General features: G+C 36.8%; 4 protein-coding genes across 4 annotated transcripts; 3 read left to right on the forward strand and 1 right to left on the reverse strand.

The window, feature by feature from the left end:
• Window positions 1-707: 707 nt before the first annotated feature.
• Window positions 708-5,875, reverse strand: LOC109181861 (protein fluG). The gene is made up of 18 exons (XM_019331803.1): window positions 5,545-5,875; window positions 4,995-5,246; window positions 4,819-4,886; window positions 4,576-4,691; window positions 4,377-4,482; window positions 4,108-4,264; window positions 3,869-3,964; window positions 3,616-3,664; window positions 3,195-3,466; window positions 2,921-3,093; window positions 2,726-2,846; window positions 2,601-2,653; window positions 2,386-2,515; window positions 2,142-2,287; window positions 1,860-2,048; window positions 1,546-1,775; window positions 1,261-1,403; window positions 708-1,110 (listed from the first exon to the last, which is right to left on the reverse strand). Exons 1-18 carry the CDS (start codon window positions 5,707-5,709, stop codon window positions 1,048-1,050), a joined length of 2,529 nt encoding a protein of 842 aa, XP_019187348.1. The 5' UTR covers window positions 5,710-5,875; the 3' UTR covers window positions 708-1,047.
• Window positions 5,876-7,267: 1,392 nt separating this feature from the next.
• LOC109180980 (UDP-glycosyltransferase 73C6-like) lies at window positions 7,268-9,090 on the forward strand. The gene has a single exon (XM_019330713.1). The coding sequence runs from the start codon at window positions 7,561-7,563 to the stop codon at window positions 9,037-9,039; it is 1,479 nt and encodes a 492-aa protein (XP_019186258.1). The 5' UTR covers window positions 7,268-7,560; the 3' UTR covers window positions 9,040-9,090.
• Window positions 9,091-10,557: 1,467 nt separating this feature from the next.
• On the forward strand, window positions 10,558-12,424 carry LOC109181006 (UDP-glycosyltransferase 73C6-like). Its single transcript, XM_019330753.1, has 2 exons — window positions 10,558-11,597; window positions 11,718-12,424. Exons 1-2 carry the CDS (start codon window positions 10,614-10,616, stop codon window positions 12,207-12,209), a joined length of 1,476 nt encoding a protein of 491 aa, XP_019186298.1. The 5' UTR covers window positions 10,558-10,613; the 3' UTR covers window positions 12,210-12,424.
• Window positions 12,425-14,375: 1,951 nt separating this feature from the next.
• LOC109182369 (UDP-glycosyltransferase 73C5-like) lies at window positions 14,376-15,936 on the forward strand. Its single transcript, XM_019332532.1, has one exon. The coding sequence runs from the start codon at window positions 14,423-14,425 to the stop codon at window positions 15,890-15,892; it is 1,470 nt and encodes a 489-aa protein (XP_019188077.1). The 5' UTR covers window positions 14,376-14,422; the 3' UTR covers window positions 15,893-15,936.
• The last annotated feature ends 4,956 nt before the right edge of the window (window positions 15,937-20,892 follow it).

Consider the following 20,892-nt stretch of genomic DNA (forward strand, 5'->3'; position numbering starts at 1 on the left):
TTGAGATTATTAAGTAGTCATTATATGTTAGTTAGCATGTTGTGATCTTTAGTATTAGAATCAAACTAGAACAACTCAACTTGGGTGTAGCATTCAATCAAAACCTACCTCTCTTTATTGCAAATGCAATTAGAACAAACCAAAAAGCAAAAAATAATATTAATATAGCATGTGATAATGCAGTTGATGTAATTGTAGGGCAAATAGGGTTTGAATTAAGGGGGTGGGGGGTAGGTGCATGCAGGCAGGCAACAAGGCAACCATTTTTAGAGATTGATCAAGACAAGATATTATATAATTCACATCATACTAAAAAGCAAATTATGAATAGTCCAATGGCCTCTTGATTTTGCCAAAAAGGAAAAGGGAATTGACGATAAAACACTCTACCATTGAACTTTTTTTCTCTCTTAATTGTATCTTTATCTTGTTATGAGTGTTATATTACACTTACTACAATCACGCAAGTGTAACAAATTTTACATTTTTCAAACAAGCTAAGTCTATTTCCATTATTAGATTTTTAGTCCAAAATCAAAACTTTTTTGTGCCCCTTCTAAAATGGCATCACCTGCGGAGAGCGACGTCCAGTGTCAGCGTCACGGAGCAGCCCAACACCTGTCGCCTGTTTACTTCAACTTCCACATCATAATTCTTTGCCCCACTACCAAACAATACAATATATTTCCCAGGAAAGAAAACATGTATACAACATTATCATGATTCTCATACTGTTATATATATATCCCATAATTATTTGTCTCAATGGACAATGCCACATTTCATGTTTTTCAGATTTAACTAACTCTGTCTCCCTGTGCTTATTTTTAAGTGTTATTGAAGTAAACTCATGTTTATTATACATGCTCCATGAAACATTGATCATGAAAACGTTGTACGTACTGTTTTGTTGGTAGTACTAGCTGTCCAGTCCTACCCAGTAGCTTCTTGGACAAGAGTTAGTTATGGTAGTACTATTGTATCGCATAACATCCTACCTAAATACTCTTTTATTTCTTGAAACAATTCTCGCAATACCAAGGAGGGTTAATATTTGTGTATAAGTTCCTTGTAAGCGTCATTATTTTCGGAGTAATACTTTATCTCAGCCTGAAAAAAAAAAAAAAAAAAAAGAAGGAAAATTTAGCATAAGTTTACAATAGCAGTTTGCTAGAAAGGTTTCCTATAGTTGCGATGTTATTAGGGTCATAACCTCATAGATTTTCTTTTAAGATGAAGAGAGCATTGTATGAAACAAACCTTTCGAACTGCTTGTATGGCAATCAAGAGCTTCTCGTTGATCAAACCTTTGAATGTTGCGTTTCTCTCCAGGGCTTCCACTGACTCTGCAAGAGATGTTGGTAGTCGTCGAATACTTGCTTTAAGGTTTTCGGGATTCTCATCTGTTTGCGGGGAAATCAATGCAAGCAGAATATCACATCACAGTTAAAAAATGGAATTCAGGAGCTAATGACAAACTAAGACAAGCTAAGCAGCAAACTACTAGTTCGGGGAGATCAATGTAAAAGGATTGTGCAAACTTACCAACTGGTTCGGGGAGAGTTAAGCGTCTGCGAAGACCGTCAATCCCAGCAGCAATGATGGAAGCCAGACCGAGAAATGGGTTTGCACATCCATCAAACACCTTAACCTCAAAGTTGGTAAAGCCATTTGGAACTCCAGGTGAAGTGGCTGTTCTTAGTGGAGCCTCTCGGTTTTGTCTCCCCCAACATTGGTACGCTCCACTCCATGTATTAGGTTGTATCCGATCATAACTAGCCATAAGACAAAGAAAAACAACATAAGACAACAGGCCAATATTAATGATGATCATATCATTAGTCATGAACTATTATTACCTATTAGGAACAGGTGCAGTAAAAGCCATTATTGAAGGAAGATGTTCCAACACTCCAGCCATGAACGCTTCCCCGACCTTGGACATTCCATGGCGAGCTGATCCACCATGATCCATAAATACGTTTTCTCCATTCCTGGACAAACTGAGGTGCACATGTGACCCTGACCCAATATCGTCCAATGCAAACCTAGACACAAACAAGGCACAAAAATACCAATAAGGACAAAATTACTGCGATATTTTAAGCAATATAACTGTTTCTCCCTATAAAGTTCGTTACTTTGGCACAAAAGTCGCCAGCAATCCATGTTTCCTTGCAATGGCTCTAATCACTTCACGGGCAAAAATTAAGTCATCTGCTGCACTAGCACATTCTGTGTATCCCAGTGCAAATTCAAACTGCCCATTCCCAGATTCTGCATGTAGCTAGGCACAAAAACACAAAACGATTTCTTAAATTTTAAGGACTGAAGCGAAGCAACAATCTCGTGGAAAAGGTTGAAAAAGCAGCGATTTTCTCTTACCTGCTCCACAGTAATGTTTAAGGACTGAAGCGAAGCAACAATCTCTTCGAGTACAGAGGATGCAGCATCGAACGATGCAGTAGAGCAGTACATAGTATGGTCAAATGGTAACCATTCTTCTTTTCCCTCCCTGTATAATACCATTCGTTCATAGCTAGAAATTTCAAACTCGGAAGGGAAAATGATCAGCTAAACGTTTTAATTTCCCGACATACCTGACTACACTCTTTAAGAGAAAAAATTCGTTCTCGAAGCCTGCATTCATTCCCTGAATAGGCAGCCTATAGACATTAGATTACAAATATTTTCACAATTCCCAGACAAATAATATTACCCATACCAAGTCGAATTCATCCTTTAAGACTCTGGAAACTCTGCGCAACGCTTCTCTTGGACAATACTCCCATGCTTTACCAGGAGCAATGCACATGTCTGATAAAACCATTTCTTGCTGCTTTGCCCTGTATATATAAAATATAAATACATAAAACACGGTTGCCAATACATTAAGGACCGAAGATAAACCACTGCCTACCATGGAAGTTTGCGTTTGGTTGACAAATCGGGAATTAGTCTGATCTCACCGACGGCACTCAGGTTACTCCCATCAGCAGGACCATCGCTAAATGAACTCATACCCATACTAGCACAAGTTAGGCCCACGCCATTCTTTTGAACGTAATCATTGAAGCGTTTTTGTGTAACAGCCTAAAAGTGATGGCAAAATGTAAATGAAATTTCCAATCATAAAACATAGTCAAAGTGAGTGCTAATATCACATTTCCAATCATAAAACATCAAAGGCTTACACGGCATCTATGCTGCCCAGAAGCATCTATCCAAAGAATGCGCACAAGGGTCACATCTTGCGATTCACTGTGTGAATCTACCTTTGCGTGGGAAGGGGATTGATCGGTTTTCGAATTCAAAGATTCAACTGGAATATTAATCTTGTAAAATTGCTTTGCATTTTCTGAAAAGATGTCTCGGACTGCAGCAATAGCTTCTGCAATTGACAGATCACCATCCATGCATGCATCGCGTAGAACAGTGAACACAACTTCACGAGCTTTCTTTGCCCCTATTAACACAGTCAAGTTGGCAACAACTACACATTAATGAGAGTCAAATAATCCTACTAATTTAATGGTATAAAACAGTCGAACGATCTTTTTAGAACTGAGAGTTAACGTGAAAGTTCTCCCTAAACAAAGCTCTGATTCCACTAACCTAAGTAGAATGCTTCAGGGAATGCAACCCCATCAGTGCTGAACATCACCTGCCAATATTTAACATTCAGTTGAAAATCACTCCGAAAAGTACAAACTTAATTTGGGTTTCAGAAGACTAGAAGAAAAATAACAGATTTCATCGCCTGAAAATGAAAGATAACTTACCTGCAGCCATTTCAATGTGTAATTTAATAATCTAGTATTTGGTTAAGCATGTAAATTTTAGTCACTCTTAAGTAAACGATTGTCACCTTGTTCATTGGAGCAAGCTCCAGAAGTTCTTTAATTGATGAAACCATCCCATGGAAGCTAAGTTTTGGAACCGCCAGGCCAAAATCAAGGAATACCTATTGTTGACAATATTGCTTCTATCAGAGACATGAAGCTATATTTGCAGTGAAAGCAGAGAAAGCTAAGCGCTAATGCAATATTAGCTTCGATGCCATAGAAGTATTATGAAGCAGTTTCAAACGGAGGCTTAAAATCTTACTTGAGGGTAGACAGAAGCTAGATAGGAAGCTTCCTTTGAGAATGGATATGATGCGTGCAAAAGAACTATCCTACACTTGCTGAATCTTTTATCCTCGAGAAGATTGCGAAGATGAAGAGGATTAGACAGCCTCAAATCCAAATCCTTATCCCCAAAACTGACGAAATAATAAATTAAAAAGTCATGAAAATGAAAAAAACATAATCTTTGCATACACATTACATAATAAACTTAGGAAGACTATGCTAAGCTATTTGCTTTTTTGTTACCCCGTGTGTATCTGAATGGGCAAGTCAAAACTTTGAGCCACCTCTAAGGCATGTACGAAGATATAATCAATGAAGTTCTTGTTTGTGATGCGGGCAGGACTGCCAGCTGGAAATCAAAATGGTCAGAATTATGTCATCATTATAATTATAAATCCTCATTTTGCTCAACTTTTTATCATTGGCATTTTGCCTATCTTACCATGTAAGACAGCCTTGAGGCCCTCTTCAGCCTCCTTCGCAGTGACCTCGGTATTAAATTCAAGACCACTGCGATATGCTGCAATGCTTTTAAATGCAACAACTTTATCTGCTAAAGTATGAGAGCTTAAGGAAAATAACAGAAACGAAAACTCTATATAAAAACACAGCACCCATATTTAATTTGAACATATGTGCAAAAGCAAGAAGAATGAAAATACAAATAAAAGTAGTGAAAGGATATGATTTCAGTCTTCCCATAAAAATCTCCATGAATGAATCCAGAGTCCATGTTTTCTTCTCTGACCTCCCCTAAAATAGAATCACAGCAGAAAATTTTCCAATTTAATAGAGGCATTATAAATAACAGCATTCACAAAATGAATGTCGTGTTGAAGATGCCCAATTGTATACGTTTACCTCGTCGAGAATTTTCTCAACCAAATGCTCAATCCTTAGTATTCTACCAACAATTGGTACAAAATTCTTGTGCCACTCAACTTCATTCTTCATGTCCAAGTCGAGCCCATCATCAATAAGCAAAACAGAAATGCCTGCAGCTTTGAAGCACAGGGCAGTGGTCTCTTCCAATTTATGGGTAGAGCGATATTCTTGAATGGCATGTAGAGATAAGTTTGAGCCATATAATTCAGCAATTTCCCTTATGCTTCTCTAAATTAAAGACAGACAAATAAAAACCTTAAAACCAAAAGTCACATGCTATCATATCATCTAGCAAAGTCTGACAAAAATAGCAATACCCGTATCTACCTTTCACATTATGCTTCAAACAATGTACTATTTATGTTAAAGCTTCAATCTTTTTTCTTTTCTTGGAAATTAAAGCAGCAATCTTTGTTCACATTCTATCATCACTATCCATTTGTATTTAGCCATGGGTATACAAAACATTGCCTAAGCTGGTAAACCAGAAACCACAGAGATATATATATATATGAAGAAGACAAACTTTGAAATTGATGGTATGTACGGCGGAGGACAAGGCGTCGCCGGTGGCTTCAGAGAAGCAGTTGAGAAAAGGGATTTTGGAGTGAAGGCTGACTATGTTGTGAGCATGAGCATCCACCAACTTCACCTTCTCCACTGCTTCTTTCAGCTCAGCAAAGCCTTCCATTTTCCCTCTCTGCAGCTCGATAGGACCTCCCTCGTTTCCGAGTTCACCTAGATAGAGTACAAAAACTAGTTGAAAAGTATGCCTTTTTAAATTGCTTTTGACCAAGATTAATACTCCCAGAATCCCATAGTTGGAACTCGCAAGAATCAAATCGTAACTTGTGACAAATAATTTAGAGTAAAGCTGATACGCCTTTAAACGTAATTATATAACTTAATTAGAAAAAATTAATTATGTGTCTAGAATTAGAAGAATAATTAAAAATGGTACAACTTAATTAGTGAGAGAGTTAATATTGTGCTTAAATTAACATAGAGAAATTATGTATATCATTCATTACCTTGTATAGTAAGTATAACTTTGGTATGTTAATTATTATAGGTATTAGTAAATTAGTATAAATAGGTTATTGTATATGAAGATGAGCACTAAGAGAAACATATCGATAGATATTGATATTACAGTCTTTTAGTCTTTTTTTTTTTTTTTTTTGGAGCTCTAACACGTTCAAAGTGTGAAATTGGAATTTGCCATGACTCGAAATGTTTCTTCCATTACATACTAAATTTCAGTACGTAACATTAGCACATGTTGAAAATAATATATAAATGATATTGTCATTTAATTCATACAAAAAATGTACATCTATGTAAATATCATAAATATGCTTAACCATTTCATCAACTCTCTAATTACATTGAGATGGTGTAATCGAGAATTCTTATCGTTATTTTTTTACAATTATTATGAAATTACTTTCAAACCCAATATTTCTAAATCTTTAAAATAAGTTGTTTTATGTGTAATGTATTCATGCCTTCACTTCTAATCTTTTTTAACAAGTATTATAATTTTCGTACTAAAAAGTCACAAGTTTAATTATGTTCAATATTTTTTGATCAAATTTGTTACATAAAATATTTCTAGTGTGATGTATAAAATAAAAAATAAAAAAAATCAATTACGTTTTTTAATAATGATGATAAAAGATATTCCCGTCCCAGCAAAAGATGAAAAAGTATCTTTCTCATTTGGTTTTCATGTGAGTTTGTCAAGATTTGATGAATGCTATTGCCCAACCTGATGTGCAGTACGTATAGGGCATCAATAGTTGTAGCATGATAGTGGTACGTACTAGTTATTTCATTTTGTTGAATTTGTGAAGTTATCCAGAAAGTCAGAAACCGTATCCTGAGATGGGCCTGTAAGTTGGCCAGCATTCATTTCTTCCATTAATTTGCCAAGACACCATACTGTTACCATTTAGATCAGTATATGAAACCCCCACAGACTTAATTCACTGGTAGACAGTATTTTATAAAAGAAATCAAAGTTTAAATCTAAATAGTGACGGTATAAAAATTATACTTAAGTGGACAGATCTATTATGTTCAAATTTTCAAAGTTCAAATCTTACGAGTAACCTTATTATAGTAGGTAATTTTATTTTTTATTTTTTTTACGAGTTAATCATGTATCATCACAACCATACATTTTTTTCATCGTCTAAATTTAAGTAATTACTTTCACCCATTGGGCGTACCAATCCGCCTGCCAGCCGGCACTGCCCAACTTATCCTTTCGTTCGACACTTGTAGTCATCGGATAATGCAATATAAAATTATTCTGGCCACCATTTTCAATAAAACTGAAATTAAAAATTAAAATTGCATATATTTCGATGCCATCTCCTTGCCTGTATTCGTTGACTTCAATGCTCCAGCAATAAGCGTCACGCCCGCCATTATTGCCGGTATCACACCCTTTACACGTCACTTTCAAAGATCAAAGCCATCTTAGCTCTTCGATCATACACTCCAGAAAATTCAAAGATTACTAGCAGTGTCTGCAATGGCGGATCATAGTGCCCAGATTCATTTTGTTCTTGTCCCTTTGATGTCTCCCGGGCATCTTATTCCCATGGTGGACATAGCCAAATTACTAGCACGCCACAACGTTGTCGTTTCCATAGTCTCCACGCCCCTCAACACTCCCAGAATCAAAGCCGCCGTTGATTTCGCCGTCGAATCCGGCCTAAAGATCAGGCTTCTGGAGCTCGAGTTCCCGGCCGCTCAGGCCGGCCTGCCGCCGGGATGCGAAAACATGGACTCCCTGCCGTCGCGCGACATGATCAAGAATTACTTCGAAGCCGCCGCCATGTTGCAGGAACCGTTCGAGAGACTGTTCCAGGATCTGAAACCTCGTCCCAGATGCATAATCTCCGGGAAGAATCTCGCCTGGACGGTCGAAACCGCCCGCAAGTTTAACGTTCCCAGGCTGTTCTTCGACGGCATGGGGTGTTTCTCTTTTGCATGCACACAGAGTCTCCACAGTTCAAGAATCCACGAAACTGTTTCCAGGTTTGAACCATTTACAGTGCCCGGTTTGGCTCACAGAATCAAGTTGACCAGAGCGCAGCTCCCGGAAGCCCTAAATCCAGGCTCAGAAGACCTGATTGATGTTAGAAACAAGATAGTCGCGGCAGAATCTATATCAGATGGGATCATAGTAAACACTTTTGAGGAACTGGAACAAGATTATATACAAGAATTCAAGAAAACCAAAGGTACAAGAGTCTGGTGCATTGGCCCAGTTTCAGCCTGCAACAAATCAGAAACGGAGAAGATAACAAGAGGAAATGCCAATGCCAATCTCCCAACACAAAAACACCCATGCCTGGAATGGCTTGATAACCAAGAACCAAAATCCGTGGTTTATGCCTGTCTTGGGAGCATCTGTGGGCTGTCTGCTACACAGCTTATAGAAGTTGGGTTAGGCTTAGAAGCCTCAAATTCTCCCTTCCTATGGGTCATAAGAGGAGGCGAAAAATCAAAGCACTTGGAGAAATGGATCCAAGAAGAGAAATTTGAAGAGAGGACTAAAGGGAGAGGCTTCATAATCCGCGGCTGGTCCCCGCAACTCCTTATCCTGTCCCACCCCTCCACGGGAGCGTTCTTGACACACTGCGGATGGAACTCGACTCTAGAAGGCATCTGTGCCGGGAAACCAATAATCACATGCCCGTTGTTCGCGGAACAGTTCATCAATGAGAGGTTGATTGTGGATGTATTAGGAAGTGGTGTTAGTGTGGGAGTGAAAGCCGCTGTTGCCTGGGGGATTGAAGAGAAATCTGGGCTGGTAATACTGCGGGAGGATGTGAAGAATGCTGTAGAAAATGCAATGGAGAAGAGCCATGAAGCAGAGAGAAGAAGGGAAAAGGCAGTAGAGATTGCAGAAATGGCAAAGAAAGCCACTGCAGAAGAGGGATCATCTTATCTTAGTATAAAAGCTTTAATCCGAGATGTAATGCAAGAAACTAGCAGCTTTTAGCTAGCAACCTGGATGGTATACAATTAGCAATTCCATATTTTCATTCTCTCCCACGATTATTCAATTCGTAGTTTCATGTTTCATGTTATTTAGAGTTAATGTCACATCGAGTTCTCTAAGTATAATGGTTTGACACGTTTATTAGTCTTAAATTTTCAAATTGACCATCTGTGAAGTGACCTGACCTATGGGTCTTCTTCGAGTTTCTTGTCACCAAAAAAAAAAAAAAAACAAATGAAGAAAAAGATCAGATATGGTTCATAGATAAATGCATGTATAGTCCAGGTAGCTGGTTGATTTATTTTGATCATGGAATTGTACGTTAAGTCATTAATTTCTTGCATTATTTTCACATGCCCAGCGCATCTTGCATACCCTTTTGTAGTACAAATAGCAGCAGATTTTGTTTTACATGCGACTATACTAGCTAAGCAACAAAAAATATAGCAGACAATTATTTTAAGATTATTGGCCAACTGTATAAATTCATCCTGACTTTTTGATACAAAATTACGCTTCACATATTGGTTCACTTATTTTAAGGTATTATTTTATAACCTGCATGTGAATCTTCAATGGCCACCTCATCTGTCAGATATTTCCTGCATATAATATATAAACAATTTTCAAGCTCATTCTAACATAATCTAGTACAACACAAAAGCTAAGGTTCAAGTTAAATGAACTGTTGCGCATGCACCCTGCACCTGCACGATGCATGTTACATTGCACCCATTACGATTATTTGCATCTGATCTGGGACCAGCAGCCTCTTTTATCTCGCTCAGTAGATATTATAAAATATTTTGCAATATATATCATGTAACTAAATAAGGAAATACATTGAGTGGATAACAGAAAGTTTTTTGTTCTGTAACTTGGCAAAGAATTATTAGAAGATGGCAAATAATCAATAGATAACTCTCCAAATCTGTTTTGTCGTTGTTATAGTGTTTAAAGAAAAAAAAATGGAGGAAATTAAACAAAGAACTAAAAACTAGAAATAACCAAACTAGCTAGGTAAACCCTATATCAAGAGCAGGCAAATACTAGACCAATTGTATCGTAATTAAATTTATTAATAGTTAATTTTGTTAATTATAAAATTACAAATTTAACTTTGAGTTGGGATTGTCTATATAGTAACTACTTATTAATCTTGTTGAATTCTTGATTTGAATCGACAAATTAACTATAAACAACCCGTGTTCATACACACTAAAAGAGATTACTTGATATGCATAAAATTTTGCTTCCAATGAATGAAGTGATCATAGTTTGTAGATAATATTTGTTTGGTCACATATATACGGGTGGCTAGAGATAAGATGCGTGTACAACTCTAGCTAACTCTTCTTCTAGGGTACACGACAAAGAAACACGAAAGATCCCAGTTACTATGGCCTTTACCAATTACCAGCATATTCTCACATGACACATGTAAGCTCTTACATCGTCCACTTCATCATTATAAGCGCAGCGCCTACATATAAGATTCCTTAAACCCATCACCCTTCATATATTCTTGCATGACGGATTAACTCCGAGCATTGATTCCGATACCCGTTTGAATAATGGCTTTTTGTTCCGAAGAGATAAACTTTGTTCTGATACCTTTAATGGCGCCAGGCCACACCATTCCCATGGTGGACTTGGCCAAGCTGTTAGCGAGCCGTGGCGTCACCATTACAATACTCCTAACATCTCTCCACGCCACCCGGTTCAAGGCGGTGATAGACCGCGCGGTTTCCTCCGGCCTCCTCATTCGGCTGCGCCAGCTCCAGTTTCCGGCGGAGGAGGCCGGGTTGCCGGCGGGTTGTGAGAGCTTTGATGCGCTGCCGTCTTACTTTTTGGTCACCAACTTCTTCGCCGCCATCAACAAGCTACGAGATCCGGCCGAGAAGATTATCGAAGAGATTACCCCTCGGCCGAGGTGTATTATCTGCGACAGAAACATCCACTGGACGGCTCAAACGGCGGAGAAGTTTCAGATTCCGAGGATCCTGTTCGACGGCATGAGCTGTTTCAGTCAAATGTCTATTCATAACCTGTATATTCTCCAGGACGACAACCGGATTCCTGAAACGGCGCCGTTCTTAATCCCCGACATGCCGGACAGAATCGAAGTTAGGAGGGCGCAGCTGCCGGGAGCTTTCAATCCCGGGACGTTGGACATGGGCGATGTCCGGGAACAGATAAGAGCTAGCGAAGCCGGCGCTTACGGATATATAATCAACAGTTTTGAGGAGTTGGAACAGAAATACGTTGAGGAGTTTCGGAAAGTCAAAGGTGGGAAGAATGTTTGGTGCGTTGGACCGCTGTCGCTATGCAACGAGGATAGCGTAGACAAAGCCCAGAGGGGGAACCCGACAACCTCAATCGACCAAGAAAATTTCCTAAAATGGCTCGATTCTCGGCAGCCAGGGAGTGTCGTTTACGCATGCCTCGGAAGCCTCGCTCGATTTACGATTGCGCAGTTCATTGAGTTAGCTTTGGGCTTGGAGGATTCAAATCGTCCCTTCATACTAGTTGTGAAAGCCGGAGATAAGCAACTAGAGGTATGTATAACTAATTTAATATATACTCCCTATTATTACACTAACTATAAAAAGAAAATTGAAAGAATTTAATTTTCTTGAGATAGATCCACTTATATATTTTCATATTGTGACATACAGGTAGAAAGATGGATATCAGAGAATCAGTTCGAGGAAAGAGTTCAAAATAGAAGTCTCTTAATCAGAGGATGGGCCCCACAAGTATTAATATTGTCTCACCCTTCAATCGGAGCATTCTTAACGCATTGTGGATGGAATTCTACTTTAGAAGGGATAACGGCTGGTGTGCCACTGATAACGTGGCCTTTATTTGCAGAACAATTTTTGAATGAAAAGTTTGTGCTGAATGTAATAGGCACAGGGGTGAGCGTCGGGTCGGAGTCGATAATGTTTATGTTAGAGGAAGACAGGTCCAAACGGAAAGTTGGGCGAGAAAACGTGAGGAGTGCCATTGAAAGAGCAATGGAGCAAGGGAAAGAAGGGAATAGAGTGAGAGAAGCAGCTAGAAAAGTAGGAGAAATGGCCAAGAAAGCAGTGCAAGTTGGAGGGTCTTCTCACCTCAACCTCACACTATTAATCCAACAAATCATCATATCAGCACAAAATAATTAATAATATGCAGCATTGAACTTTGATCGAGTGAAACTTTGTGTAACCTAGCTTATATATATATGTCATGTCATTTTGTGTAGCAGTTGTCACTCTCAAGTTTTGTGATTTTATTTTTCTTAACTTGTCTTGTGTAGGTTGGTGGGGCTTTATGAGCCCGTCCATTGTTTATTTAAAAAACTATTTGCTCTTAAATATATAGTTTGTTTGTCATGTCATTTTGTGTAAAGTTTTTTATTTTTATCTTTTAGTATCGTTAGCTTTTTATTGAGTTATTGAGGTTTGAACCTATGACTATTCATTTAAAAAAGTACAGAGATGTATTTAGTTACAATCTACTTAACTTTTGTTATCTTATTTTATTTTACTTTAATTACAATTTTTACTCCTTAAATTAACTATTCACTTTAAATATATCACTATCATTCTAGAATATCCTTCTTCGTCAAAAAAAAAAAAAAAAATGTAGACATATCACATAGACAAGTTTAAGTTCAACTCACAATTATAAATTAAAATTGCCTAATAATTGTGAATGCTAAAGACTAAAACGTGTTCTTCCAATTTAGAGTAAGTGATGTAATACACGAAACAATTAAATGTGGAGTAGTTGCTTTATGCATTATTCATGGACTAACATAACTTCGATCGGGTCCATCATATTGACCTGTAGATGAATTATTGATATGATTTGTGGGTGTCAACCACATTTTCAAGGAACAAACAAGATTACCGGCCAATTCAATTGGGTGAGCAAGATAGCAATGGACATCAGAGATAAATGGAAGGGAGAGGCATGTCTGTTGGGAAACTGGGAAAGTGAACACATCGATTATAGAACACGCCAAAGGCGGCTTTCTTAGGATTAGGTAAACGTTGCCCGCATGGACTTAGCTTACTGATTTAGTAGATAGTATTTTGGAGAAAAGATCAAAGTTCGAACTTTGGAGCGACAGTGTAAGAATTATGCCTAATTAAGTTGGCAGATCTCTTGTGCGCATTAGCATTAGCCATATTTGCCGAGCCATTGAATCGCCGTGATTTATATTCTTCCAAATGCTCTGTCGAGCCAGAGTGTAGAATACCCTTAGGTGTAAAATTCAATCTCTTGGGAGAAAGATTAGGCAAACGTTTCATAAGCATAGCTAATTCACCTCGAATCTATGTTATTGTAATCTAAAAAGTAGTGTTGCAAAAATCGTGCATAGGCGCCCGCTAGGCGCTGAAGACGGTCCCCAGGCGCTTAAAGGGCGCCTAGCAATTTTTTCAACATTGCTAAAAAGTATGATCTACTATTTTTAAAAAAAATTTCATTGAAATGCATATAAATTAAAGTAATTATATAATTATTGTTTAATTCGATTATTCTTTTGAAAAAAAAATATTATAGCCTTATTTGGCACAATAGTTAACCTATCACTAATTTTGGCTCGTTTGACTACTATTAACCGTTTAACTTGATTAAACAATCAATATGAATATTTAATTAATTAATTTTTTATAAAAATTTATTGCTCAAGACATTAAAATTCAAAAATTACTTAAAATTTGTGAGAAAGTCATTTTGTATGTAATCAACTATGAACTAACTAATCGCTAATTTACTCAACATTATCAGCTATTAACTAGCTAAACTCATTAATAACTCAATACAATTTACCAACACCCATATAAAGATATGGTTATTATTTAATTGAGATATGGGTTATTTGCAAGTGGACCCCACTCATAATCCGCCATTCATAAATGCCTATGGCCCTGTTTGGTAAAAAATTGGCCTATAGGCCAATTTTGACTTATTTAACCACTATTAATTGTTTGATTTAGTTAAAATATCAATATAAATGTTTGATTAATTAACTTTTTGTAACTCCAAAAGGCTAAAATTCAAAAAGCTACTCCAAGCAGCTTTTTCAATTAGCTCTTTGAGAAAAGAAATTATATCAAACAGTTATCAGCTAACAGCTAATTTATCAAACATTTTTCTACAATCAGCCAATGTTATCAACTATTTATACCCTATAATTAACACAATCAGCTAACAGTAAACAACTATCAGCTAACAGTCATTTTACCAAACAGGGCGTATATCAAAATGGCGTATGGTATTACGCCATACTCAAATGATAGGAGCGCGCGCACACACATATATATATATATAGCTAGCTTGAACTCTTTGCAGACATCACTCTCTGTGTCAAGCTGTTCTATCTACAATGGCCGCTTCCGCTCCCCAAATGGAAAAGCTTCATTTCCTCTTGATACCCCTAATGTCGCAAAGCCATATAATCCCCCTGACAGACTTTGCAAAATTGCTAGCCAAACGCGGCGTTACCGTTTCCATCATCACCACACCTTCCAATGCCGACAGGTACAACGACTTCGTCAAGATTCATGCGGCGAAATCGAACCTCAAAATCCAACTAATCACCCTCGAGTTTCCCAGCCGACAAGCCGGCCTGCCCCAAGGCTGCGAAAACATGGATTCCCTCGCTTCAATGGATCTCGTCATCGACTTCTTCCAAGCCTCCGACTTGCTCCGAGAACCGCTGGAGAAAATCGTGTCGAGGCTGGACCCCAAGCCGAGTTGCATCGTGGATACCAGCGTGTTTTCTTGGGTGCAAGACATTGCGACAAAGTTCGACATTCCGAGGTACGTGTTCCAGACGGTTTCCTGTTTCACTAACGTCGTCTCGCATATCTTGAAGGAGACTAAGGCTGCCGACACCGATTCTGACACGTTCTTCGTCCCTCGTGTCCCCGACAACATAGAACTCCGCAAGGGTCAGCTTATTGAAAACACAGTGAAACAGTCCGACAAGTGGGTGAGCATTATGGACAGAATCAAAAAGACTCATAATTTTGCTCGTGGGAGTTTTATCAACACTTTCGAGGAGCTGGAGCCGTGGTACGTGAACGAGTACAAGAAACTCCGGAGAGCCGTATGGTGTGTCGGCCCGGTTTCTCTCTGCAACAGAGAAACCGACGAGAAGCGAAACAGAGGGAACAGATTCTCCTCCGACCGAGACTGTTTACCTTGGCTTGATACCATGAAACCACGCTCCGTCATATACGCTTGTTTCGGCAGTCTCTGCCAGATTTCACCTTCCCAGTTAAAAGAAATCGGGTTGGGGCTAGAGGCATCAAACTCGCCCTTCATTTGGGTCATCCGAGGCCTCAACTTCTCCTCGCAGGTCGAGAAATGGTTGGAAGAATACGGGCTGGAAGAGAGGGTGAAAGGAAGGGCGTTGATCGTCCGAGGTTGGGCTCCACAGCTCGAGATATTATCCCACCCGTCCATCCGAGGATTCATGACCCACTGCGGATGGAACTCGACTCTCGAGGGCATATCGGCCGGCGTTCCCATGATCACATTCCCCATGTTCGCCGAGCAATTCTTGAACGAGAAGTTCATCGTGAAGGTCTTGAAGATTGGGGTGAGAGTTGGCGTTGAAGTGGGCGTGAATTCATGGCAAGAAGAGAAGAAAGGGGTGATGGTGAAGAGAGAGCAAGTGAAGAACGCCATAGATTGTCTAATGGGCGATGAAGGAGAGGAGATGATGAGGAAAAGAGCTCAGAAACTTGCAGAGATGGCGAAGATGGCTGGAGAAGAAGGAGGGTCTTCTTCGTTCAATATCTCTTTACTTATCCAAGATGTGATCGATGCAACTTGCGAGGTACGGTGAAACTGTAGTATTGACAAAATAATATAATTTTGTGGAAGAGGAAGTTGATGGAAAAATAATGTATTTATTATTAAGTTTTAAATAATAGTACCTGCCTCTTTTAATTAAAAAATAATAATGTATTTATTATTAAGTTTTAAATAATAGTAGCATTTTTTTTTTTTTTTTTTTTTTGTGATCGAAAAAATTTGTAGTTACTATTTAAAGGTATGTAAAGGTAAATTTATTGTATAATAGCTCTCAAACTATACATGCATAAAAGGTATATCACATTACGAAAGTCATGCGTATGACAAGTTCAATCGAGAAGATGTTGACAATAATAATCAAATTTTTAATATTTTGATATAATAATAAGTTTTATCCACTTGCCAACCCTTATTGACCGGGGCAACAAATTTGTTTCTCATTGTCCTTTGCATTGTCATCAATGAGAAGGGGTTAAACAATGTGGAAGTAGAAATGGAATTGGACCAAATTAAAAAGTGTTGGTTTAAATGGAAGGAGTTTGAATAAGAACATACAAGAATATCTTAGCTCTGCAAACATTTGTCCTTGCATGTGTCTAGTTTTTGACAAGAAGGGACTACTCTCTATCTACTAGCATCGATTTTCCATAATTAATATTATTAAAATTAATCCATATAGATGAGGGGTTTAAAAAAAAAAAAAAAAAAAAAAACCTAAGGAAATCGTACAAGGAAAGGGTAAAAACAAAAGAAGAGAAAAGGGTCAAATAGGCTCTAACCTTTACCCTAAAGGTCAATTAGGCCTCTATCTAAACTTTAAAAAAGTTTAATTAAACACTCAAACATGTTAAATTGGGTCAATGAAGCCGAAAAACCAGTAAATGACCTGTTATTTCAATTCTGACGACGAATTTCGGACACCGATGACGAATTTCGACCACCGACAACAAAATCCGGTCACCGGCAACAATTTTCGACCGTCCAGTCGTCTTCCAGTGGAGAAGACGATCGGTCGTCTGCCACCTTCTCTAGTGGAGAAGACCCAGGCGTCTTCTCCATTGGAGAAGATTACCAGACCAGATCTAGTCATCTTCTCCAATGGAGAAAACGACCAGACGGCCGTCTTCTCCACTGGAGAAGGCGCCCATCCGGTAGTCTTCTCTCGGAAGACGACCGGAAATTGTCGCCGGTGGTCGGATTTTGTTATCGGTGGCCGAAATTCGTCGTCGAAATTGAAATAACTTGTAATAACAGGTTATGTACTGGTTTTTGGACTTCATTGACCCAATTTGACATATTTAACTGGTTTTTAGGCTTCATTGACTCAATTTGACATGTTTAAGTGTTTAATTGAACTTTTTAAAAGTTTAAGGACCTAATTGACCTTTAGATTAAAGTTTAAGAGTCTATTTGACCCATTTCTCAAAAAAAAAAAAATTGAAATTACAAAAATATGGATATTAAAGCAACAGACCAACAATATAAGCCAAGAGAAACATGCTTAAACTAACTGTACTCTAGGAACTAAACGTACAAGCCTATAATGAAAAACATTCAAGCTTAGATTAGGTATATTAAAAGTACCATTGTCCGTTTAATTGTTATTGCGTAGACCTCAGGGAGACGACACTGTTAATTTTTTTTTTTTTTTTTTTCATGCGATTTTCTTCTCCATTGCTTCTTCCTTAACTCCACTACGTACTGCAACCTACGTTTTTATAACTCTTAAAGTACATTATTCTAAAGCATAAAGTACATTATTATAACTCATAAAATACATAATCGTAAACTCTTAAAGTACATTATTCTAAAGCATAAAGTACATTATTCTAAAGCATAAAGTACATTATTATAACTCATAAAATACATAATCTTACTCCAGAAAGTTCATTATTCTAGCACATAATCGGCTGATTATTCACCGTTATTGACAAATGAAATTCTTTTTTAATGTAATTAAAAACGACATCATATTATTTTGAACTGTGATCTACACAGCTGTGTGGACCATGATCCATACAATAATTTGCCTCGTCTGTTGGTGCCTAATGGATCATATTAAAATTATAATTAAAACCAATTTGTATGTCACCTTCCAAACTTTGCTAAGTAAATCTATTCACGTTTTAAACTTGCAGCAATATAAAATCTGTGACTATACATTGTATATTCAATGGATGGTCCAATATAATCTCCTCACAGACTGATATATATGGAGTCTTTGATAGTGACAATAATACAAGACATTTCAACTAAAAAAATAAAATTTTCGTATATTATTGGTGTATATAATATGTTCATATCATTATCAGATTATGTCATATACAATAAGGGAACATAGTCCTTGGCATACGAGATAGTGAAGAGGAGCTCTAATTGACAATGGTCCTATTTAGTAAAATAATTAGTCTGTCAATTAATTTTAATTTATTTGATCATTATTAACTGTTTGACTTAGTTAAACAATCAATATTAGCATTTGATTACTTAATTTTCTGTAACAACTTATTGCTCCAAAATGTTAAAATTCAAAAAGCTACTCAAAGTAGCTCTTTCGATTACCTTTTTGAGAAAGTCATTTGTATGTAATCAACTAACAACTAATTTACCAAACAATTTTCTACAATCAACTAATGCTATCAATTAGTTAAACCACCTAACTCAATCATACCTTTACCAAACACTCCCTATATAAATCGTATGATTATAAGGTGTTAGGAGAGTTTGAAAAAAAAAATAAAAAAAATTAACATTTAGTAATAGAATGTCATCTTTGTCAAAATTGGCAAATCCAAGGGGTTTAAACAATTAAACCTAAAAGATACGTAAACGAAATCAGCCAATAATTGATGCTGGGCCTCCACGTGCCGAGTTGATCACGGCAAAAAAAAAAAGGCAATTAATATCGTGCACCACTGCTCACATAGAAATGTACGTCTAGCACAAAATGCGTACGTTTCTTGTTGACGTTACTTCGTCCGTCCGAACAGACCATACCCTATTATGTGTATTCAGTTAAAATTGTATGAGTTTATGTGTATTCAGTTAAGAGTTTATGTGTATTATGTTAATCAAACCTCATGATGTGTATTCAGTTAAAAGTTTGTGTATTGTGTTATGAGTTTATGTGTATTATGTTAACCAAACACCATTATGTGTATTCAGATAATAATTTGTGTATTATTATGTATTATGTTAGTTTATGTGTATTCTGTTATGAGTTTATGTGTATTCAAAACAAAAGATTTTTTTTAACATCTTAACAAAACGACATCATTTTGGAAGGCGCGAGACGCACAGTGCTATGTGGGCCGTGATTGTAAAAAGAATATCTCTGTCGTCATTTCGATTATCTTGTCACTCTTTTTTGTTTCATGAGGTGCCATTTTCCCCTTGGTTTTGCACTTTTTAAACAACACCACCGCAAACGTTGTTGCCACTATGGACATGTGATTGGGAATTGGGATATGATAAACGTAACGGCGACAACATGACCATCTAAAATTAATTAACTTTGTCACGGGTTTTCAAAAGAAAAGAAATAAAAACTTTGTCACGCACCATGTTGGGCGAAAGCCAGTGAAAAACTAGATCTAATAATTAGTAGTTTACTAGTAGAGATGGACAAAGGATAAGTTCAGTAATTAATTATTAGGAGATTGTTAGACAGAAATTTAAGAGAAGTGTATTCAATTAAGAGTTTTTTAGATTTTTAAAATATTTTAACGATTTTAAAAGTTTGATTGTATTCGATTTTGACTTTTATAAATAGGAATAAGATTCAAATTGGCCACTGAACGTAACCTGAAAATGCAATTAGGCCACTGAACGAAAAAAAAGTACAATTAGGCCACTGAACACTCCAAATATATGCAATTTCACCTGATAGCAGGTTACCATCAATTTTAGCAGGTTACCTACTTACGTGGCAGCTGAGTTGGCATTTTTAATAATTTTTAATAAAGTTTAATAATAATTTTTTTTAAAAAAAATTATTTAAAACAAATTTAATTTTTTTTTAAAAAAAATTATTTATTTATTTATTTTCAATTTTTTTTTAAAAATTTATTATTAAAAGTTATTACAAATTATTTAAAAATTATTAAAAATGCCAACTCAGCCGCCACGTAAGCAGGTAACCTGCTAAAATTGATGGTAACCTACTATCCGGTGAAATTGCATACATTTGGAATGTTCAGTGGCCTAATTGCACGTTTTTGAATGTTCAGTGGTCTAATTGCATCTTTTTTTCGTACAGTGGCCTAATTGCATTTTCAGGTTACGTTCAATGGTCAATTTGAACCTTATTCCTTATAAATATTTGAAAGTTAAAATCTTTGATTGAAACACCCTCCTAAATAACTAAATCTAATACCTTGCCATTAAAAGATATGATAGAAATATAATGAAATAAAATTATATTTTTTATTACGAACTATAATTTTTAAGATACTAATAAATATTGATCTTAGCATTGCGCTGCTACTTCGTTTAGTACAAGTTATTGCAGACTGTGGTCTGAGGTGTATGTACGTTCGTTTCCAGAACAATAAAGAGTACTGAAAGCTTGCCACCTCTTATGTCGACAAATAATTTAATTTGCAAACTCAGCGTATAGTACCTCCCACATTATCCACTTTGTTGTTTTGCGTCACAATCACAACATTTGCGCCATGCATTCATCTCCACATTAAATTTTGTTAATTAATCTTCTTTAGTTTACTTACAACACTTATAAACTATTCAGGACAATTCTTGTGGTTTAATTTAAAATTTAATTTTAATACATTTATCCATTTTAGCTATACTATATTTAACATGAAACTCATAATTTAATTTTAATTTACCGGAAAACCCACAACGGAAGTGTATTCTGAATAAAACTCGTCATATGACTTTAGTTGATAAAGGACCACAAGAATGTAAACCATTTTATGTTACACATAAGCACATAGCTGACCGATTCAAACCAAGATGATCAATAGGCAAAAGTTAACTTGTGTAAAGCTAACTTTGGAACCAATCGTTATG

This window comes from Ipomoea nil, unplaced genomic scaffold (assembly GCF_001879475.1).
Source record: "Ipomoea nil cultivar Tokyo-kokei standard unplaced genomic scaffold, Asagao_1.1 scaffold1043, whole genome shotgun sequence".
NCBI classification, from domain to species: domain Eukaryota; kingdom Viridiplantae; phylum Streptophyta; class Magnoliopsida; order Solanales; family Convolvulaceae; genus Ipomoea; species Ipomoea nil.